At 43.3% G+C, this 24,608-nt stretch overlaps 1 protein-coding gene across 1 annotated transcript; it reads left to right on the top strand.

Annotated features, from left to right (window-relative positions):
* The first annotated feature begins 278 nt into the window (after nucleotides 1-278).
* Nucleotides 279-2,264, top strand: LOC133909961 (transcription factor WRKY5-like). Its single transcript, XM_062352487.1, has 3 exons — nucleotides 279-423; nucleotides 839-1,345; nucleotides 1,452-2,264. Exons 1-3 carry the CDS (start codon nucleotides 364-366, stop codon nucleotides 1,995-1,997), a joined length of 1,113 nt encoding a protein of 370 aa, XP_062208471.1. The 5' UTR covers nucleotides 279-363; the 3' UTR covers nucleotides 1,998-2,264.
* Nucleotides 2,265-24,608: the final 22,344 nt, after the last annotated feature.

The raw sequence follows: 24,608 nt of genomic DNA, 5'->3' as shown, positions 1-24,608 counted from the left end.
CGCGTGCGGCCGGCGGGCAGAAAGAGAATGCGTCAAACTCCAATGACAAAAGCAGTCACGTCTAAATTAAGCGCTGAGATTAACGGTCTAATCAATCGCTTGATGTCGCTGGTGTTTTCGCATCTCTTCATTTTTTAAGCAAGTGGTGGTACGTAGAAGTCAAATAGGTCAGCCTTTGACATTTTCAGGTACTACTAGATAGCACCACACGGTAGCTCGATTCGAGCATCTATCTATATATACCCACGCAAGAGAGCCCGCATGCTGCAGATGCAGAAAGGAGCAAAGGTACTAGGTGCAAGAGAAACGAGAGAGAAATTAAGTGCTAGCTTGAGTTGGTGCTTGTGTCTTGGCAGATCGTCGATGGAGATAAAGACTCTTGTTTTCCAGGAGGTGATGAGCGATGCAGATCATCATCAGAAGGTAAAATTGCAATTTCAATGTCATCTGTCTACTGTCTTATTTTCTTTTAACTTTGCTAGTAAGGAAGATTAACTTGTTCATCTAGTACTGTCCCAAAAGGATCATTAGAAAGAATTAGAAATTTCAGGAACTAGCTAGGCGAGGTGCAGTAGTTATCTTGGATCTACCTATGTAGTTTTTGTTTTCTGAAATGTGTGTATGTTACTGAATTAAAATGCAGCATACGTATGTCAAACTAGGCAAGGAATTCTTGAAAGACAGCCTAAACTCAAATTAAGGACTAATGAATCGTCAGCACATACCTAAACTACAATTACTGAAAGGCTGTTTTTTTGGATTTTCATTTTATCGGTATATATCTGTAAATCAATGGGCGCGGCTTGATCAAAGTGTTTGTCTATGTCCTCGACTGCAGGGTGGTTTCCTGCATCTGGGATCCAAGAAACAAGCTGCAGATGTAAGGCAGATAAGAAGCAACGTGGCAAGCATGGCTACAGATGAATATTATCTGTCCCATGGAAATGAGTCGAAGGATTACCGGGAAAGAAAATTCCTGCAAATCGGAGCAGAGTCTGATGAGCTGCCTCGTCACGGCGCAGGCGACGGACCGGCCCGCGGGTTCCTCTCGCTTACCCTGGGAACAACGAACGCGCCAGCTTCGCGCGAGGGAGTGGAGGAGGCTAACGCAGCAGCGGTGCGAGCGCACGCGAGCGACGCCGACGACGTCGGTTTGGCCCTTGGGCTGCGCTGCAACAACGACGAGACAGTCGCCGGCGCCGCGGCTGCCACCAAGAGGCAGAGGACAAGCGTCAGCGGGGACGACGACCACAGCCATCATGGGCTTAGAGGAGGCAAGATCGCGCCGCCGCAGCCGGAGAGGCCAGGTCGTGTCTCCTTCAGAGCGAGGTGCAGCGCAGCAACGGTGAGTGCAGCATATATGCATGGTGTTTTGTCGAACGTACATATCGTTCTGAAAATTAAAGCCGCATGCATGAAGTGAGCAACAATCATTTTGGTTCCCTCTGCAGATGAACGACGGGTGCCAATGGCGGAAGTACGGGCAGAAGGTGGCCAAAGGGAACCCGTGCCCGCGCGCCTACTACCGCTGCACCGGCGCGCCCGACTGCCCCGTCAGGAAGAAGGTCCAGAGATGCGCTCAAGACATGTCCGTGCTGGTCGCCACCTACGAGGGCGTCCACAACCACCCGCTCACGCCCTACGCCGCCGCCATGGCGTCCGCCATGCTCGCGTCCGCCGCCTCATCATCACCATCTGCGCCACGGGACGCGGCAGGTGCTGCTACCACCACTCTCCGCGCCAACGACGCGCCGCGGCTGGTGGTGCCCCTGGCCGTGCTGCCACCGCCGCCGCAGCGTTATTCGTCGAGCAGCGCCGTGGCCGTCTCCGGCGCGCCGGCAGCGTCGTCGAGCCAGAACCCGATGGCTAGCATCATGGAGAATGCGGTCGCGGACCCCAAGTTCCGTGCGGCGGTGATGGCCGCCGTCGCGAGCTACGTCGGCGAGCAGTGCGGTGGAAGGATTGGCGATCTCCTGACGTTGGCACCTCCCTGCTAGCTAGCCAATTAACGTGACAACAAGTACAGATGATAACATGTGACTTGTATACGATTCTTTCAATTCCATTGCATTTGTTCATTCATTTGTGGTTAATTAGCTACTTCAGGTTGTAATGAAGTTTTCACTTGTTGCTTTTTCTTATGTTCCTCACTTTCTCATGTAAGTACTAAATCTCTTTGTTGAGACATAGATACAGTATAACTGTAACAAGATGCAACATAACTTTGGCATTGCGGTGAATTATGATAACCTTTCTTCGTGAAACTGCTAAATTCGTATTCTTGACCTGTGGATCGAGCAGTTCCCTTCTTAATAATCAGCATGTTGCAAAAGAAGATATTGTTGTGCTCCAAATTAATGAGGAAAGTAGGCCGAAAGTGGAAATGTTACACTCTTATTTTTCTCGACGGACTAACATTATAAAATGACAATCTCAAAAAACAAACAAAAAAAAACTATAGGATGAAACTCTAGATTTCTTCTTTTTTCAGGATTCATTGATTATTGTGATGGTTGAAGAATCAGATGGGCAGTATCAAGGAATAGGCTTAGGCTAAAGTTGCGTCCTGCCTCCAAAATGATTTCTTCTGTTGTAACTTCAATTTCACCAATCTTTGTTATCGCTCTTGTGCATGGATAATTAAATGTATCTTTGCCATGATAACGTGGGTATACTTTGTCAAGTTAGCATCACTTGTTAAGTGCGTGTGCTCGAATGATGCTTTATCAATGAAATGTGTCATTCATTATTCCTGACAATTTTAGTGCTTTTGCTTGTATAACTATTTGTGTTAAATGCAACAGATGAATAACAAAAGCAACCCATAGGAACCCACTTTACATGTCACGTAGGGTTAGTTCCCTAGAGCCTTAGTACGTACCCTAGGGAAACAATTACTTCCGTACAGCATTAAGAGAAAACTCTAGGGAATAATTATGAAAGTTAAATTCAAATTTTAATACACCCTAAACAAATATTCAATTTAATCACAAAATCAATTTGAAACAAACTGTATCATATCAATAAAATCGATGTATAAAAAGATCCAACCATTGGATTACCCTCAAATTTTTTACTATAGAAACTAAACAACCTTACAAAACTATTCCAATAAGAATCAAGTCAATAGAATCTCTGGATCTAGAGTTATGGATTTCACAAGCAGACTAGCAGATGGTGACAAAAATAGATAAACCCTAAATAGGCAATTATGCAAGAATTACGAAAATCTCACCAATAAAACTTTTCAGAACGTTACCTTAATTCTCTATGATTATTTTGAATAGATTAAACAAGACAAATTAAAACATCAAACAATCCACCAAAAATTAATATGAAACAATGAAAACAGAAAGCGTGGAGAAAAGCTTACAAAAACTTGATCTTTATTGTATAAATAGGTTCACAAGATGCATCTCAAAGCATCCATAAAAAGTTCCTCAATAAAACCCTAGATTAGTTCTACTTTCTAATATCCTATTCCCTATCGGCTTACTGTGCTAGGTTGTTCCTTTTATTTTCAGTCACGTCATAGGAACCACCAACTCAGGGCCTGTTTGTTTCAGCTGGAGATTCTGAAAAACAGTTTATAGAAGCTGGATTGTAAAAAACTGGATTGTAAAATGCTGGATTATAAAAAACTTTTAGATGGTAGATTCTAAAAGATTTTGATAGACAGTTTAGTAAAATGGACTTTCACAATCTATCAAAAGCTGAGAAAAACTAGCTTCTCATATTCCCACAATCCAACAAACAGATTTTAAAAAGTTATAACAAAAAATTATCTATTTATTTTAATTTTAAATTGTAAAACCTAAGAGTCACGATCCAAAACTGAAACAAAGACCTCAAACACGTCCATCCGATTAGGCTTCGGCGTCCTTGCGCAGTCGGCCTGCCTCCACCTGGCCGACGCAATTTGACTGCAGAACCAACTGAGCACACCCACCGGCCCAACAGGCTAACGTGTCACATGGGCCAAACCATCGAGCCTGCCCAAGGGCCGTACACAAGCACGTGCACACAGCATGCAAAGTTTTAAATGCACACGCATTTTTTAATGATACCAACATCAAGTGCATGCATGCAAATGATTTGATCTTTTTTTTTTTACTCATTTATTCCATAGCACACAACTTGCGGCTCTACGGATTCATTCTTTCGCGTCATATGTCACGTGACGCTGCGCATCACAGATCATACAACTTCTATATAAGTCTTTTGGTGTAATCCATTTTTACCATATAATAGCTTGTATAACTCTTGTTTAAGTCTTATGGTGTGATTATATTCATGTATACAGTTTTTCTAGCTTGAACATCCTCATGACCTCCTCATCGCATTGACTTTAGTTTCTTCCTGAATCTAGTCTCGATCTATCATCAATCACACCCACACTCAGGACAACACATGCATATGAATAAAATCAACAACCAATTCTAAACACAAATTCTCATAAGCTTGATTCAACATCAATCCGCACAACACCTTTTATATAAGTGTATTGCACGTATCAAAACTATAAATATCATTATGCTACTTGGAGCATCATCATTATATGAATATCATCTAAATGACTCTGTTAAATCACTTTGCACTTGTACCAATTTCACAATAAAATTAATTTTACCAATTTTTTAGTACACAAGATCTCACCCTTCTCTTTCCCCACCATTCTCACCCTAGGGTTGGCACTTGGCAATTGAAATTTATAAAATTCTATCACAAAATAGGGCTCCACATGTAAGTGGGCATATTCCTCCTCTTCTCTCTCTCCCCCTCCCTCCCTCCCTGTTCCAGTTCAGTCCTCTCTCTGGTACACCGCATACAAGGCAGCTAATCTTTTTCACAACTATTTTCAACAGCAAACACGACAGCAACTGTATATATACTAACAAATTTATATATATATATAAATATTCAATATTTGCAAAATTATATGGCTATTCCAAAAACTTGCAACAATAGGTTATCGTCACCTGTTTATCAGGTGAGAGCAAGATCTCATCCCATGAACGGGCGACACCTTGTGGGCCCTGCTGATTAGAAAATAAAAAATACGGTGAGGTGAGGTCTCGCACATTCAATAGGCGAGACCTTGCTCTCGCCTGCTGAATGAGCAAGACCTTCCTCGCAGCGACGCCAGACGGGTCCACCAAAAAGGTGTCACCTACTGTTCGGGCAAGACCTTTTGGGTATAAAAACCGGTCGCGCCGGCCCTGCCAACATCAGCGGTCATTTCTTCCCAACCCAGCTGAGAGAGAGGGAAGAGGGGAGGGAGGAGAAATTAAAGGCGAAGCTCTGCCGGAGGAAGTAGGTACGTTTTTTTATCTTTTTTTTACAAACCTGGAAGGATAGCCACTAGTGCTAGGTTTTGATATAGGTTAGAGGTTAGATATAAGATTTGTTTACAAACCCGATACGATAGCCACTGAAAATATGTTAGAATGTAGATCTACATTTAGAATTAGGGTTAGATATAGTTTAGTAATTAAATCCTATTTTTATGTATATTTTAGTAATTAGATGTAGTATTTAGACATATGTTAGGTATTAGATGTAGGATTTAGATATAGTGTAGACATAACCGAGGTAGTAGATGTAGAATTTAGATGTGTTTGATGTAGCGACCCGGGGATATTTTATTGCAAGATAGATTAACTGTTGGGCCATGTTTTTAATGAATGTTGTATTATTGTAGATGTAGTTTTACGTAATTTTTTATGTTCTGTCGCAATAATGTTAGGGTTTTTTGCCGATGGTTGGCAAGTATATCGGATAAGTGGTGGTTTAGGATTTTTTTTAATGGGGACAGTGAAATATTATATGGTTCGAAAGGGGTAGTACTGTTCATATTTGAGTCAATGGATAAGGGTATCTCCAAACCTATGCAGAAGAGTGTCGGACGCTTGTACGCCTGGTTGATGTGGGGTTTCAAAATAGGCCCTGAGATTCAAGAGATGACCATTAGTATTATAGGCAACCGTATGAGAGATGGTTTATACCGGGAGGTGTACCCATTCAGAAAAAATCAAGTATGGAGGATGTACCTACATGATGTAGTGGAAAGAGGTTGGCCACCTATATTGCTTGTCCAATGGAAGAATAAGGAGAAAGTTAGGGAGATGCAGGATGGGTGGTACGTGGAGGAGGAGGGTGATGAGGAAGAGTATGATGAGGAGGAGGGTAATGAGGATGGCGATCCGGATGCTGTACGTTCATCGGATGATCCGGCTGAGCCTACTGGTGAGGCAGATAAGGAGGAACGAATCCCTTCTCTAGTTGAACAGATGGAGCGGGATGATCTTGAGGATGACGAAGGTCCTGAGTGTGACATGTCCGATGATGAGGACGATGCTCTTGTTCATGTGGATTAGAACAATTGCAACTTACCTGGGAGTATACGTAGAATGAGGTAACCGAGGGTGTTAGGTATCCTACCAGTCGGTCATGAAGGATGTTGTGACTCAATCAGTGACATCGCTTTGATGACAGTTTTATATTGTCAAGTCAAGCAAGAAGAAATATGATATCAAGTGTGTGAAGGAGGGTTGCTTGTAGTGGGTGCACGACTGCAAGAGGAAGTGGGTTGAGTATTGGGAGGTGTCATTTATGGTGGACCACACTTGTATGATGGACAAATTTTAGCCCAACCACATGAACATCGCCTTAGCCTTTGTTGCCAATGTGATATACGCACAGATTATGAACAACCTGAACTACAAACCAGGGTCCAGAATCAGGGCAATTGAGGAGGAATACAAGTACACTATCAACTATAACAAGGCATGTAGGGTAAAGAAGAAGGCAATGGAGATGAGGTTCAAGACCTACAAAGCTTCATATGACAATTTTCTACACTTGTTGCAGACCATTGCTCGAAGGAACCCAGGGACGTATTACGACATTGATAAATACCCATTGTTGTCCAAACCTGGTAAGTATGTCCTGAAGTGATGCTTCTTCACATTAGGACCATGTATTAAAGCTTTCAAGCATTGTCGGCATATCCTATGCATCGAAGACACTTTCCTTACCAGTATGTACAAGGGACAGATCCTAACTGCTATTGGGGTTGATGGGAACAACCAAGTGCTACCGTTGGCCTTTGCATTTATAGAGAGTGAGAACATCAGCAGTTGGTATTGGTTTCTGTACCGTGTCAGGATGATAATTGTGGGTGGTCAGCTGAACGTGTACCGTATACATGACCAGCATGCAGGGATGCTCAAGGATATTCAGGATCTGCAAAATGGAACGAACGATGGCATGATGGGATATGTGTGGCCAGATCTGTAGAGTAGGTGGTTCATGAGGCATTTGGGTGAAAAATTCTTCCGCCAATTCAAGAACAATAACCTCATGAACATATTCAAAAGGTTGTACAGTCAGAACCAACAGTGGAAGTTTGATGCTCTTTGGATGATACTGGATGAGCTAATGAAGAAGCAAATACAGGAGCGTGCACAGAGGCCAATGAGGGGACCGGAGGATGAACTAGTATCTCTTAAGTCCCTACCAACGGACAATGAAGCTGGCATAACGCGGAGGACCGGGTCATCTACCAGGTTATTTAGCGAGTGGATTGAGAATGAGCCGAAGGAGAAGTGAGCTCTGCTCTACGACGCAAACGAGGCTAGGTACGACATTATGACTACAAATTAGCAGAGGTTTACAATGGAATGATGAAAGGTGTGAGGGGGTTACCTCTAGTGGGGACTGTAGAGTTTATACTTCAAGGTACATGCAAGTATTTCAGGGAGCGCTATGCAATAGCACACCGGGTGAAGGACATGGGAACTGTACAGCACAGATACAAAGTTCTATGCATGGACAAAAGAAGGAGGGGGGCAAGCGTTAGAGAGTTATCCAAGTGTGCACCCTCTTCGGTAACAGGTGCGTTTACAGCTGCTACAAGCCAATACAACTGCGCAAGCCATGCTCCCATGTGACTGTCGCGTGTGCTGTGACGAGGATGGGGACTCAGAGGTACGTCTCCAGCTACTTCAAGAAGGAAACTCTATTCAACACCTTGAACCATAAGGTCTATGGTTTCGGGATTTATGGTTCCTTCACAAAGGAACCTGGGTCCGATTGTGTGTTCATCCCTGATCTCGAGAATATGAAGCAGAAGAAGGGACGACACAGGACTACGAGCCTCCGTAATGACATGGACAAAGTAGAAGCTGAACGTCGTGTGAAATCGTGCAACAAGTGCAACAAAATAGGGCACATTTACAAGAAATGCATCGTTGGTGTTATAAGTGTCAACCCCGCTGAAGCAGGTCCTTCTGGCTTAGCTGCAAATGGGAGACGTCCTCGTGCTCGTCGATTGTCAGCTTCATCAGCTCGTTGAGTTTGATTAATGCTGTAATTCGTGCTATGATGGATATTCATGTGCACAACATTGTAGTTTGTTGTTGTAGTAGTGAGACTGTCACTATGTTTGATGCTGCAACGTGTTAAGTTGTGATTTGTTAACATATTTGTGTACACTTTGAACAATCTATCATCTCATATTATATGTTGCGTGCTTACTTGTTACTCTATGTTTATTTTTCTTATCAAACTGTAAATAACTTGTGAACATGCAGGTATGGCGCAACTGGAGCTGCTTGACCTTCAGCTCAATGTTAGGCACCATTCGTACTACATCACCGTGCAGGCTAAGGAGCTCCTGATACTAAGACCCTATGTGCTGGATGAGCTCATGAGGGTTGACGTGCGCTGGATCCTGAGGTTTGTACTATCTGAATATAACATTTTATATGGCTTGCTATCAGTATTGCTCGCTAACTGTATTATGTTTGGAGGATGCGTGCTATTGAGCTACTTCCGCTGTGTCAGCTAGTGCAGGTGGACACATTGGTGGGGGCCTCGAAGGTGCCCACGCAGTTCAACTATGATAGGGCCCTGCTTGTGGCCCTTGTTGACAGGTGGCGTCCCGAGACGCACACGTTCCACCTCCCGTGCGGCGAGATGGCTCCCATGCTTGAGGACATCTCCCTACTGATGGGCCTACCTTGCGCGGGTGCCGCTGTTGGAGCGAGGTACATGGGCGTGGCGCGACGTGATGAGTTGCAAGGATGCTTCTTCGTCGTTCAATGGAGGGACGGCCTAGCCATGTTCAGGGCTTTTCCAGGTTTCGAGAAGCACAGCCCGTCGAAGGCCTTTCTCATTCAGTTTGTGGTCTGTCCGTCTTGTACTGTTTTGTCATATCCTTTGCCTTACTAACCGATGAATATATTTCTAATTATTTCTTCTTTGATAGGCGGACAACATCCACCCACTGGCAAGTGACGAGGACGTCTCCCACCACTTGGAGGCGTACCTCCTGTGGTTGTTCGAGTGGATCATGTTCATCGAGACCCATGGCAACATGGTCTCAATGAGCATGATCCCCTACGCCAAAGAGGTTGCAGACATCGACCCGGTGGAGGTCCTGCAGTACAGTTGGGCTTCTGTTATGCTGGTTGTGACGTACCGTGGCCTGTGTGATGCATGTACGAAGACTAATAGCAACACGATTCTCACCGAGTGTCCCCTACTGCTTCAGATGTGGTTGTACGAGTACTTCGCCATCATCAGGCCCCTGGTCGACCATAGCGCGTGTGACATCCCAAAGTCCATAAATATGTCATTAAGCATCATGAGCATCATTAGCATCATGTTCAACAGTTTTGAGCAAGTAATCAATGCAATTAGACATTAAACAGAAATTGTTGAAATTAAATTTTAATGGTGCATTGTGAAGGAGCTCACAAAATTGCTATGAAACCTAGGGATGCAAATAATTTTAGAAATTAGCTCATGCTATTTAAAGAATATTAGTGATTTTTCCAAATTTTTGGGAATTATTGTGAAGTCATAAAAATTACAGGAATTTAGAAAAGGTTACATTTTTAATAATTTTAATTAAAATCTTGCTCAGGCTTTTTGGAAGAAACCACTTCAAATGGGTTGCACATGAATTATAGTTTCACACAAATTTTGCCCCACAATTTTTGGACACGAGGAAGACCAGTTTTTGAATTAGAAAAGGGGAGAGATATTTTTCTCATGTCGGTTATTGTCATCGGTCCCACTCGTCATCCCCTCTGCCTCACCCTCTTTGCTCTACCGAGCCACATTGCCGGTGGCCGCCGACTTTGTTGACAAAGGAGGCCGGCCGTTGAGTCATGCCACTAAGTAGCTTTCAGGAGAGATCGACCGCTGCCCTTATCACATCCTCCTCGGTCTCTCTTGCTCCCTCCCTCACTTGCTCTCTCTCTCACTCAGCTGAGCTCAGTGCAGTAGCACAGCACCACTGCTGACCTAAATTCATTGGGCCCAAGCTCAAATCAGCCGAGCCCATGCCTCAATAGGTGAAGAGGGGTGTCAATGAGGCTTCACCGAGCTTTCCCTCCTCGCTGTCGTTGTGCACCATGGCCTCGGGTCAATTTTGACCCAAGTCAAATAAGCTCGGGCCCATGGTCAGTGACTCTGGCTAACAAGCCCCCGGTGAAAAAGGTTTTGGGCCTTTAATATTCGGGTTAAATTGGAAAAGGCGAAATTGATTTATTGTTGTACTATTAAATCAACTGAAACTTGTAAAATGCATAGAAAGATGAATATTGCTCCAAAAATAGTAAAACTAATTTTGTTAGCTTTGTATGGTCACGCTCTGCATATTAAAAATACTAAGAGCCATGAGATATGTACTGAAATTCCTTTAATTATTTAAATGTGTTTAAGCTTGATAATTCACAATTAATTATTGATAAGTCCAAAATTAGTGAAACCAATTTTGTTAATCTCATTTTTATGCTCTGTTCATTAAAAATACTTACCCTCATTTTAGGCATGATTAATTTTCTAATTGCAACTCAACTATTGTCATGCATTGTGGATCATCTTTCATAGCATATCATCCATATTCATTGCGATATATCATTCTTTTATTTAGAAGCTGATGCTTTGGAGTGTCGCGTGATCCAACCTGAGAGAGAACCCACTGATTTTTGTGAGTGCTGGCGCAGGAAGCGTTAGGCAGGCACCAGGCAAGCATCTATCATATTTCTCCTATATTTTTGTGAGTTGTTGGTCAATTTGTTAGATTTTGCTATATGTTGTATATGTATGTGATAATGAGTCAATGTCGGGAATCTGGTAGATACTATTTGTTGCATCGCACCTACCTTGACAAAGTTGTTTGCCTTGATCCTTGTTGCCTGGGTATGATGTGCTAGGGTCCAACTTAAAAGTGATACGAGAATTGCTTAACCTTTGCATAGGTCATCGATGTCACTGTCGTTCGCGAGCTACAGGAGTTTCAACTACGGTTACAAAGGAATGATAGCTATGGTGATGAGTTGGAAAAATTGAGACGAGATGTGAGCGGGTGTCAGGGGCAGTTCGGGAGAGGTGACCTGGGTGCCATAGACTGCTTGCATCATTTAAGCACCGTCCCTGGTGTTTGTCAGCTTAAGCACTTTTCGTACTTCCACATGTTGATCTAATGGTAAGATAAGCCAATTATCGTATGTTTTGCTAACACTTGCCTTGCGTCCCTATGACGTGTAGAAAAAGTGCGAGGAGTTGCAAGGTGGCGGGGAGCTGGAGGTGTCCAGTATACGCTTGCGGTAACCCCGGTGCCATAGGGGCAAGTGCAAATGGGTAGTTCTGGGTATGAAAAAGGTTGTCTCGGGGGACAAGGGGATGGACCCAAGTCGTGTGGGTAAAGATGTACTCTCCTGCAGGGTGTAAGAACTATTCAAATTGTCGCGCTCTCGGTCATGGAGCATGCTTATGTTCACCGGGCAACATCGTAGAGTTCTGTTCAGTTTGGGAAATGGAAGTATGTGGGCTTCTGGGAGAAGTTTGTGCTGATACGTATTCAAGATGAGCAAGTATCTGGGGCAAAACGACCTAAAGCATTCAGTAATCGATCATTGGCTTAAGGTCCAGCCTAAACCCCTAAAATTACAAGTATCTGGAGCATAACCCAAGGGTGAATTGCTTTTAAAGCCTAAGGTGATAATGCCAGAAGTGGGGAAGGCTTGACTTCATGTCCTTGTTGCTCTGGATAGAGATTAGTGCCGATGGATCTCCTTGAAGTTGGTGTTCTTGCATTTGCCTCTTCTGTGAGGTTGTCCCACGCGTTTGGGTAAGTTCATTTTGGAATCCCGTAGAGTGCCATCTTCTCGGGTCTTCAAGACGTTCGTACTTCCCAAAAGCATCAGTAGCATAGTTCCAGCTTCCAGAGTGTAAGAAGTGGCAAGGGAAGAGACAGAAGGATATGGATGAGGAGTTTTAAAGCATATCTTTTAAGATCAAGTTTTTCTTGTTTTAAGGCCATCCAAACTATTTATGGTTGCGTTCTAGGTCGATAAGGCTCTGATACAACCTCTATCGAGACCGATCTAAGGAGACTGACCAATCTCATCTATGTGCTGAGTCCAGGATTTAATCCCAACACATAGCGACTTCATTGATGATAATCATTACGATATCCATACACTAATCAACAAATCATCTTACAAAAGACCTTCAAAGGTCAAAGTACCAAATAACTGCATCGGATCATAAGCGTAGTCTTCATCTTCACCGATAACTCCACAGGAAAATTAGATGGAGAACACCTCCCTAGAATGCATCCTTCACGAGGTCTTCGATTTCTTTCTCAACTGACTATTTGGTTATAGCGAGTGTGAGCACATGTCGTACTCAACAAGTTGTGAAGGAATAATATGCATATGAAGGCTGAGGGGGAGTGGGAGGCTAACCTTATCGGTGGTGGTTCGGGCTAAAACTGGAGCGGGCTGTGACGGTTTCAGCACGGCTCGAGGATGGCAGTGTGGAGGCAGGCGGCAATGGGGACTGGGCGGCGGACTCGGGGATGGTGACGTGGAGGCAGGAGGCGATGGGGACAAGGCGGCGGACTCGAGGACGGCAGCGTGGAGGTAGGAGGTGACGAGGATGGGGCGGCGAACTCGGTGATGGCGGCATGGAGGCAAGCAGCGATGGCGCGTTGGGAGGCGATTCAGCAGAGGGCACAGGAAAGGGAATGGAGAAGAGAAAATTTTCTAAGTGTTGGCAGGAGGCATAGGGCTTTTATAGGGGGATGGATTCACTACCGGCTCAACGAATGAACCGGCAGTGAAATGGGATTTCACTGCTAGCTCAACTAGTGAACCGGCAGTGAAATTGGGTTTCACTGCTAGTTTATTAAGTACACCAGCAGTGATAGTATTTTCACTGCCGACTAAGGGGGGAGAAAAAAAAATTTGCTGCATGAACAAGCGTCGAACACACAACCTCTATGACTGAGTCCGAACCAACAATCTGATGCGCTACACAAGTTTATTCGACTGAGTTGTACTGAACTACTTTATTAACATTCAGTTGACCTTCAATTAATCACCAAGCCCCAATTTATTTTAATTTGAACTTGCTATTAGTTCATTTCATTAAGTAAAACAAATTGAACCAATCCTTAATTAATTTAAAATCAAAAAATATGGAAAATCAATATGGTCATACCTTAATTGATATATTGGAGCCTACTAATTAATTAAAAAAATATAGTTGGTGCTTGCCATATACCTAAATTTTATGGTTAAATTTTCTAATTCATTAAAAATCAAAAAAATATGTCCATACCTATAGCTAATGTAAATCAATAATAAATTCACCTTCATTAATACATAGTAACTCAGATCCTTCATTAATATGTAAATAAAGCTACTTAATCTAGCTTAACGATTCGCCCTTCATTATGATCACGACGTACATAGGGAGGTTCGTCGGCATCTTCCATAAGACCTAGATCAACATCCTCTCCAAAAGGAGGTAGCGCGTCGAATTGATTGTAGTCTTCCTTATCGACGACATTCTCCACTCTGACAATCTTTCTTTTTCCTTGAAGAAGCACATGGTGCTCCTCCTTGTTAGCCGGTTCCGGGTCCTTTACATAGAACACTTGCATAACATCTTTCACAATTACGAATAGTTCTTCTCTGTATCCAACAAGTTTTTGGTCCATTGTAGTCATACCGTACTTGTCGATCTTCACACCCCCTAGTAGTCTGACCCATTAGCACTAGAAAAGAGGAATCTTTAACACTCCATAATCGAGCTCCCAAATCTCCTCTATGAATCCATAGTAGGTCTCCATACTGATATTGCAGTCGTAGGCATCTATATGAACACCGCTATTTTGGTTGATGCTCTTATTATCTTGTGCTCTCATACAAAATGTATAGCCATTTATGTCACATCCTCGTAATGTGAGGATTGTTGTTGACGATCCGTGAACCAATACATTCAACTGAGCACACTCTATCTGCTTATCCATCACCTATCTACGTAACCAGGAGCCAAAATGTCACATCCTAAAATGTTAATTATGAAATTAAGCATTCATAATCATCATAACATTAGGTTTATGTGTGTTCGTTTGATAATTTGAGTTTTAAATGTGTTCAAATTACTTGGAGTTGGCCTAGAGCTCTTTAGGAAGACCCTAAATACTTTGGAGAGAAGGAGAAAAGAAAGAAGAATGCAAAGAGGGGAAAGTTAGAAAAATTTCAGCAAAAGAACCCTTCTCACGGTCTGACCGGGTCTCACCGCAGTCTAACTGCCAGGGAGTAGCCACGTGGGCTTGCCACGTGGATATCCTATGGTCTGACAGACGCCCCTCGCGGTCTGATCGCCAGAGCACAGCAGAGGCACCCCTTAAGTGGTCGACCGGTCTCTCTCTCCTTCCCTCTCTCATTTCACTCTCACACTCTCTCCCTTCCTAAACCCTAGAGAGAGAAGGTGAGATCTGCTCGACGCGTTCGACGACCGGAGATCAGAGGAGGGGACTCCCACGAGATTCCCGGAGGACTTCCCCAAGTTCTTCCCCCTCTTTTCCTCGTCGAAAATCATCCCCTCGGGTGTTCTCCCACCGCGAGCTCCAACATCGCTCCGGGAGTCCAATCGGTGGATTGAAGCTTCCCCGGAGGATTCTGATCCAATACAAAGTTCCTCTACGCCGAGGTAAACATCCCCTTACCATTTTCCCATCGATTCCTAGCTCTAGCCGGCCACTATTTTGATTTGGACCGGAAAGCCCTAGGAAAGCTAGGTGTAGATCGCATTTTGGGGGTATTACGTGTTCGAGCCATGCATGTCTTCCAAACAATCATAGAATACATTCCCTTAGTCCTATGGAGTAATTTTATGCCCTTCGTCATCAAAGGTTTCACCGGAGTCCTTGCCGGTGACCCCGCAAAGGTGCTGCCAGCAGGTTCCGGTGGTCTGACCGTCGACATACCGTTGGTCTAACCGCCAGAGGCCAAAACCTTCTACAAGCCGACGGTCTGACCACCACTTCAACACTGGTCTGACCGCTAGCCACTTAAAGCTATATGCACTTAGGTAGTCTTATTCGGGGTTTCAAACTTCGATGCCCTCATCTTTTGGCGGTCTTTTGTGAGTGTTTTCAAAATATGGCACTCCATGAATATTCATGCATGCATCATATGCAAACTTTTCCATCGTTCGATTATTTATGCAATGCATTCTTGTTTCGTTTAGAGAGCGTTACGCCGAAGGGCCAAGCGAATGAAGGTGATGCCGAGCTCCCTGAGTTCTGTGAGTGTTGTGCGGGCAGTATCAGGCAACCGCTAGAGCAGCAAGGCAAGCATTTAAGCATATTGCACCCTTTAGTTGAATTGAAGGGAGTCTAAATTGATAAGTGGTCGCTTATGTATGTTTGCATGTTTAGTGATGTCGATGTCGGGTTATTTGGGTAGAACCTATATTGATTTGCATTACCTCTACCTTGAGATGATGATTATCCATATCCTTGTAGCCTTGATAACTTTGTTGATGTCTAACTTAAGAGTTATTCGAAATGCTTAGCAATGCATAGGTCCTCGGTAGAAGACGAGCAATGGTTCAAATGTTGTTCGCGAGCTTAGGGCTTACTTATTGTTTACAAGCACAATGACAGTGTTGTCGGTTGTATGAGATGTGAGGATGAGACGAGATGTGAAGTGCTAGGGGTATCTTCTTCACAGAGGAGTTCCTCAGTGTAGTTCGGGAGATGAACCCGGATGCCAGAGACCACTTGCATTGTTTAAGCACCATTCATCAGTGTCGTTGGCTTTTGCACTTTCTGTACTTACTATTTGTCGCATATGGGAACGATAAGCTGAATACCTTTGTAGCTGTGGCCTTTTGGCATGCGAGTCAATTGTGTCGTGGGCATAATATGCTTGTAGAGGTATCCAATTTGCTCCGAGAGTAGTTCTGGATGACCCCTGTACCTATCGGCGTATGATCAAATGGTTGGGGCTTATTAGGAAAGGTTGACATGAGTACCCCTCATGTGGGCCTGTGTGGACACGTGAGCCAAATGGTTCTCAAGTCGTGTAGGTAAAGGAGTACCCCCTACAGGGTGTAAAAATAATTTGAATTGCCGTGCTCTCGGTTATGAGCATGCTTTTGTCCATATGCATCGGTCGTAAAGTTTTTGAATTTGGAGATGTATGATATGGTATGGTATGGTATGCTGGGATGATTTTTTATGGTTTTTGGTTACATGAGATTGTTCCAGTTACATTTATGTTTTAAGATGTTGGTTACAAGGTAGAAATGTACTTTTGGTTAAGTATATATGCTCACACATAGGTGTCTAGGTTGCTTACGCATATGAATTTACTTAACCTTGTGGCATACTCCTTGTTAATGACTTAACTGCATAATCCATGGAGTTGGATTATTATATGTACCCATTATAGATTAAGTCTTCTGAGTACCTTCGTACTCACACTGCTCTTTCAGGTTCTACCGTTGAGGAGGAACTCGTGTTTGGCTACTTCACGCCCGCCGATGTAGGTGGCGAGAATGAGTACTCATGTGGCGAGGCTTTTGGGTGGATCCTAAGGGCATATGGCTTCATCTAGCTTTTGTTGGTTCATAGATGTTAATCTTTCACTATGTAGTTTCTAGTTTTGGGTAGGAGATGAACTATTCTTTACCCTCCTAGATTCCTTTTGTTGTAAATTGTTATAAATGGTTAAATGCTTAAGAACTTGTAATATAATTTAATTACTCATTCTTTCTTAAGCTTCGTTGTAATGTTATATGTTGGAAAGGTATGTGTTCTGATTCTGTGCACAAAACACGTGCCGAGACTACTGGGATGGTATTCCGGTTAATCATCATGAACGTGATTCAGCAAATGATCATCCTGATGATTAATTGGAATGCTATTTGGACAGTTCCTTCCATAAATTGATCTTGGTGCTCTCACGCGATCCAAATATCGGACTTCCCTGGGTTTTTGGTGCGTAGCATCTTCTGGGGTTCTTCGATATATGGGTCCACTACAACTGATTGTTGCAGAATTGTGAAATGTGCTTGCATGAATGAAACGGGACCGTTAGTGTAGAATGAGTTTGTACCTATCGTCCCTTTCCTCTGTAGCCTCCCCTCATGGCGAGATACAGGCACACCAATCGATTTGAGGTTCATGTAGTTGACGCAGAAATCAATAACCTCCTCGATTCCCCAGCCCGCGGCCATGCAACCTTCCAATAGATTTTGGTTATGAACATATTTCTTCAGAACTCCCATGAACCTCTTGAAAGGGTACATCAAATGCAGAAACACAAGGCCAAGAATCTATATCTCTTTCATAATGTGAACAATGAGATGCACCATGATATCAAAAAATGATGGAGGAAAATATGCCTCAAGCTAGGATAGAGTCTTGACCACATCTTCATGTAGCTTATCTAGATTGGTCAGATCGATGGTCTTCTGTGATATCACGTTGAAGAATGAACACAGCTTTATGATTGGGTTTCGGACCTTCAGTGGCAGAATACCTTTAATTACAATTGGAAGCATCTGTGTCATCATCACATGATAATCATGAGACTTCATGCTAGTTAATTTAAAAAATTTCATATTTACTAGTATCTTTATGTTGGCAGAGTAATCGTATGAACTTTGATTCCATGCAATCACTTGCACATTGCAATTTTCTCTGCCTTGCTCAGATTGTAGCTAGCGGGACCAAAATATTTGTCGCCTTCTTCCATATCTTCGAGATGTAGATCATGTCAGAGTTTCAAACATTTCAGATCCTTCCGTGCTTGGAGTGTATCTTTTGTTTTATCAGGTATGTCTAGTAACATACCAATCAAGCTATCACACACATTCTTCTCGATGTTCATGACTTCGATTGCGTGATGAACCACCAAATCTGACCAATAAGCTAAGTCATAAAAAACAAATTTCTTTTTGAACATAGGAGCTCTAAGATTATATTTCGGAACCGGTGTACTCTCATGTCCCTTTCCAAGTATAACCCTAAGTCCCTTTACCATCTCATATATTTATCTCCCAGTGCGATGCTTAGGAGGTGACTAAGTCTCAACTTTCCCATCAAAAGCTCTCATGTTGTTGTAGTATGGGTGATCCTTGTGAAGAAATTTATGATGACGTAGCTACACCATTTTTCGGCTGTTCTTCAGCCACAAGATCTCTATTTCATCAAAGAATTGCACGCATGCAAAGTAGCCTTTGACAGTCTACCCCAATAGGTTGTCAAGGGCTGGCCAATCTTGGATTGTTACGGACAGTATTGCGCATAGGGTGAAGTTCTCTCTTTTGTATTCATCCCATACCGCACACCATCATTCCACAGTGTTACAAGATCTGAAAGTACTTGATGTCGACTAGAGGGGGAGTGAATAGTCATTTCTGAAAAATAAAACTTTGCAGTGGATCAGACAGTGTCCGGAAACTCCAGCTCAATCTGGATACTCCGGGTTATGGAGTATCCGAGTTCACCCGGATTATCCGGACTATACAGGAACTCGAAATCAAATTGAATCTAAGCAAGTCTAATTTGGTCTACAAGTTACCACAGGCTCTATAAGATGTATATGGTCCTTTTCAACAACAACCTGCACTCAAATACTCACAAGCAACAATATTGGGGCAAATCCCCAAATATCAATTTGAACTAGTAAAGTGCAAGAAAGTAAATGAAGACAAGATTTGTTCCCGAAGTTCGGCCACCTCACAAAGAAGTGCCTGCGTCTCCGATGAGGAGATCACAAAGAGCTAGGCCTTTTTCAACACTATCCTCACCCAAGCGACCACAAAGATCGAGCTAGAGTTCTTACTCAAATCACGGGTGATACAAACTTCTCGTGGCACTCCATAAAGATTAGGTGCTCTACGGGTGACTTCTTGTTGTCTAGAAGCACGAAGCTTCAAGAGTAAAGAATGCAAATCACAGCTTGGCAAAGAACTCAAATGCTCAAAGATTGGATTTTTGCTCTCTTGCTCTAGATTTCACTCCCCAAACGTGAACTCTCAAATCTTGCAAAGATCAAAGCACTAGAGGGGTTTGGGAGGGCTATTGAATGCTTTTTAAGGAGGTTTGTTCGCAGGTAGCTCAGCAGCATTGAATGGAGGGGGTGAAGAGGTATTTATACCCTTCCCCCAAAAACTAGCTATTACAGTGCTTTTTGAACAGACCCGGAGTATCCGGGTTTACCCGGAGACTCCGGGTAGCACTGAAACACACACACCAACCCTGTCAGAAACTAGCCGTTACAGGACTTTACACTGACCTGAAGTATCCGGGTTCACCCGGAGACTCTAGGTAACACTTGTGAAATGGCCAAGAACTCAGTCTGGAGGATGTCCGAAGGGTCTGGAAGTATCAGGACCCGGAGACTCCAAACCAACTCGGAGACTCCGGCTTTAGCACCTTCGACAGATAGAGACTCTTTCTCAGAGTCTCACTTGGAGACTCCAGGATACTGGCAGTATCCGGAGTATCCGAGCTAACCCGGAAACTCCAGGCTCACGCTTTTATCCCAGACAGAGACTCTCTCTCGGAGACTCCGGGACACCACCAGAATTCGGAGTATCCGAGCTAAGCCGAAGACTCTGGGCTTAGACTTTAAGCCAGACAGAGACCTTCTCTCGGAGTCTTACTCGGAGATTCCGGGACACTAACAGAATCCAGAGTATCCGGGCTAACTCGGAGACTCTGGGCTCAGACAACTCTGCCTTTTTTTCCGGTATCCGTGAGTTATTGTGTCTCTCAATTTTTTGTTCTAAAAAGATACTTTGAGCACTGAGACATCAGCAAGACTATCAAAATGCATCCCTCTTAATAGTACAACATTCCTAAACTCAAGTTCAAAAGTAAAATTAATTAAACCCTATTGAGTTTCTTCATGCCGCTTCTCTTTTCTTTTTGAGGGACGCCAACTTCTTTTAACCTTTTCAATGGGACTAAAACCTGTTCATAATCTCGATAAACTCATTAGTCCCTTAATTGTTTGTCTATGTATTTTCAATGGGACTAATTTTCTATGCATTTTAAAAAGGTTCAGCCTATTTAATAGTTGAACAATAAACTGATTTCGCAATTTCTGATTTAACCAAATTTAAAAAACTAAAAGCACTAAAATTCTTTGTGCAGCCGGGGCTACCTAGCCACAGTCATGCTCGTGGGACTGGCTTGTTGACTTGAGTCAACAAGACCAGATCCACGGCCGGCCATGCTAGTGTGCTCATGCGCGCAGCGACACGACATCATCGCTAGCGAACGGCAGCATGGATCGGTCCGACAAGGGCACCCAGGGCATCAGCGCACCGCATGGGACTCATCTAGGGAGCTTTTAGCCGGCAGGCCCGGTCAGACAGTGGTTGACGGTGACGCACAGGGCAGTGACGGTGGGTGGCTCATGCAGAGACCCACGCCGACTTCAAGCCGAGGCTAAAACAGCGCGCGCACAAGACTTAGTAGGGTATGGGGGAGCTCACCATGCGGTCGGTCAACCCGAAGAGGCAACGGTGAGGCAGCTCAACGAAGAGGGGCGAAAAAAGTTGGTTGTGCTCTGCTCTCTCCGTGCTTCCATTCGACTAAGAAGAAGCAATTGTTTTGTACTGTAAACATCACTGCCGGCTCATACCACCAGTCAACAGTGATGTCCATATATCAGTGTCGGTCGGTGGCTTTAGCCAGCAATGATAATAGAGTTGGGCATCACTACCGGCTCAATCCATCGTTCGGCAATGATGACCCTTATCACTACCGATTCATAAGCCATGATGTTTGATTCTTTCTGCGTGGCTTATGAACCGAATGTGATGCCCCATCACTATTGGCCTATTAGGAACCGGCAATGATGGACTGGCATATAAGCCCAGTTCTATAGTAGTGTAACTCTCTAACCCTTAATGGACTGCCTTCGTACGTGCTGAAGCTCAAGATTATATGCCCTATCATGTTGCTCAGAAACATGGACCCCCCAACAGACTTTGCAACGAGACAAGGCTTGTGGTCTGTGGGCTCCAAAAAATGCTATTGATGGAGAGATCATGCTGAGGCAGCATGCTAGGAAGAGGATTTTCCTGCCTCGGATGCCCTATGACCCTATGATGATGAGATGTTCCCTTTCTGATTTAAGAGGAAGCGGTTTCCTGTCAGCCTCAACTTCGCATGAAAATCAATAAGGCACAGGGATAGACCATCCCGAACGTCGGTGTGTACTTGCCGATCTAGTATTCTCTCACGGTCAACTCTACATTGTGCTGTCTAGAGCCACCACTAGAGGGAACATCAAGATCCTCGCCACCCCGGATGTTGATAAGAAAAAGATGCGTTCAAAGCAAAATGGGACGTGCACTAGGAACATCATCTATAGAGGGGTCCTCATGCTATAAGTGAGGTATTGGTTTCTTATTTGTCAATTACTATCTACTAACTATGATTTGCTTATCTCTGATGTTATCCATATAATTATTATTATGCAGGCTTGTACTTTGTTCAGCTATTGGGCCTGCCGGTTAATTATTCTAAATGTTCAAACATTTCCTATGTGAACAAAATTAGTTATTTTCATCACATTTTCTGCAGTCATGTTAACTATTTCATCATCAAAAAATCTAGAGTGAGATTATGCCGGCAGATTTTATCTGTTTTTCATATTGGTTGCAGCATATTAATGAACGTGGGCATTAACATGGGGTCTAGCTAGGTGTGTTGCTTGCTTTTCTTACTTTTCCTTTTCAGTAATATGTGGCAATGCTTTCCCTACTCCCTTGGACTTATGGATGGAATTAGTTTCCCTGATTTGGCAAAGGGAAACCTAACTTTGATGCCATGCATGGAACAAGCCTGCTTACGGTACTACACCTTATGAAGCTGCAAATACAGAACACTTGCCTGATAGTAACATAATCCTTGGGTTCCTCTTCCCAATATATATGAATAATGCAATATCATGTAGGAGACATCAATTTTGCTTTGGTTTTAAAATCTTCCGGTTCATGTTTACTTTTGTTTTAAAATCTTTTGGTTCATATCTTACGCGTGTTTCTCATGCATAATTCCAGCTCCCGTTGCAACACACGGGTATTTAACTAGTATTAGATGGAATGAGAGTATGAGAAAGAGGTGAAGCAGGAACCAACTCATGTTTTATATAATAGAGGTTGGATGTTTTCTAAAAAAAAGTGTACAAAAATGTCCTCTTGTAATATCATGCGCAAAAACGAAAATGGGACTACCAAAGTGGATGGTAATAAGATGAGCCCATAGGGACATCTTGGTCAAATCTATTTCACGATCAGGAAATTACAGATAATTTTGCAACCTGAAACATATGCTCAATTGATGTATTTGTGCTAATAGGGTTCTGATCTTCCTTGATGCAGATGGTGGTCGCCATTGGCAAGGAGATCCATGACGACATATCGGACCATTGGTACGCACATTACTACAGGACCCAAGGCTACAAGATCTCTTATGTAAGACCTCGTTCAGGGATCTTCTATGCCTCCTGTATTAGTCCCTGGATCAAGTAGTTGATACGCATATTACAATATTTGTGGAATCACAGTCATACATCGTATATAATGAGATTAAGGTTACATGAGTACAAAAGGTCTTTAAACCATATGGTGCATTACAAATCTGGCCAACTGGCCAACAAAAACACAGCAGAATAACAACCCAAAACCACACGTAGCTCGGGTGGGAACATGACCGCTAAATCTACTCCTCATCCGCGCCTTCGTCTCCCGCGAAGTTGGCATCCATCTCCTCATCTGAATAACAGCAAGAATGAGTACGGAAGGTACTCAGCAAGTCCTATACTACTTCAAAGGGTTGATAGATGCATAAAGGATATCTTAAGGATAATGCTTTACCGTTTAGTTTTAAGCGTTTTTGCAGATATCCAATTATATTCTCCACTGTTAGCTTTGAAATAGTTTAAACAAGGTAACAATATATATCTAGGGTTTTCAGTCCTGGGAGGGGCTATACCTCACTCTGCAGTCCCTATCAATGTGTCTGGTGTACCTTTAGTATCACTCAGCTCGTAGCAGATCAAGTCAGCAACCTTATCATACGAACATCTAGTCCACACACTCACTGATCAATGACAAACATGCCCGAGTCTAGCCAAGTGAGGTCATTGCTTTGCATGTACATGACCGTGAACACGGTTATATACACTATACCCACATGATATGCATGCTCGACCTCCAACCATTGCAAGCGGAGAAGCGAATCATACCGAGACGCTTCAATCACCCTTCTTTGCCGGACTATACTACGAGATACCCCAAGTGCTCTAGGCCTACGAAAGGGATGTCAGGGTACCACCTTGACCTTCGTAAAGAGTCTGGTTCAATAAACACCCCCGCGGAGCACCTGACAGATGCTTGGGTTCTCATTGCTCCCTGGCCTCCTAGTAAGATGTGTAGCCTGATCGGGAGATAGAAAAGTCAAGTCCTGCCCATACAGGACGCATGATCGCACTAGGGTGGCTTAGCATGACGACACAATGATTCGGTCATTTATATAGCCGGGGCAGGCATCTTCAACATTGGCAATGAGTACCACGCAAGTAACTCAAGCCCACAAGAGCATCCTCACCGGAGGACTACTCTACCTGCCCCCCCCCCCAACAGTTTTCACCCTTTTTACACACCACCCTCCATATCCCACATGTTATCAAGGATTCCACAACTATCAAAGATTCATGGCATATGAGATGAATTGGTATTCAATGGAGCGACATCTTCAAAGAGATGTATTCCATAGGCGACATCTTCGAAGAAATGTATTCAATCCTAAGCATACTAGATATCAAGGTGTCTTCCGACGTTAATATAGATAACTATATGTAATCCTAGGGTGACATGGATTTAGGATAGTGACATTTAAGACATGGCAATTGTTTGATAGGATTTAACTACTGTAAACAGTTAAAATAGTACAATATATAGCACATACGATAATAAGTCAAGTTTTAAGTTGATCAATTAGATTATTGAAACTTGGGTTCAAAATGATTAAGGAGATGGGACTTGCCTTCTCCGAAATATTCCTCTGGTCCTTGGTCGAAGTTAGGATTCTCCGGTTCCTCGGCGAAATCCTCCGGTTTCTGCAGAGCGCGATTATGATTAACGACGGCCTATGCTATTAACACTAAATAGAAAACCAAATGAGTCCTAATAGATATCACATTATGATAGAAAGATAGATCTCAAATTTAGATGAATTTAGACGAAAGAATCGCCAGAACCGA

This window comes from Phragmites australis, chromosome 2 (assembly GCF_958298935.1).
Source record: "Phragmites australis chromosome 2, lpPhrAust1.1, whole genome shotgun sequence".
NCBI classification, from domain to species: Eukaryota; Viridiplantae; Streptophyta; class Magnoliopsida; order Poales; family Poaceae; genus Phragmites; species Phragmites australis.
The sequence above is the reverse complement of the archived record's forward strand: the minus strand, read 5'-3'. Positions and strand labels throughout refer to the sequence as shown.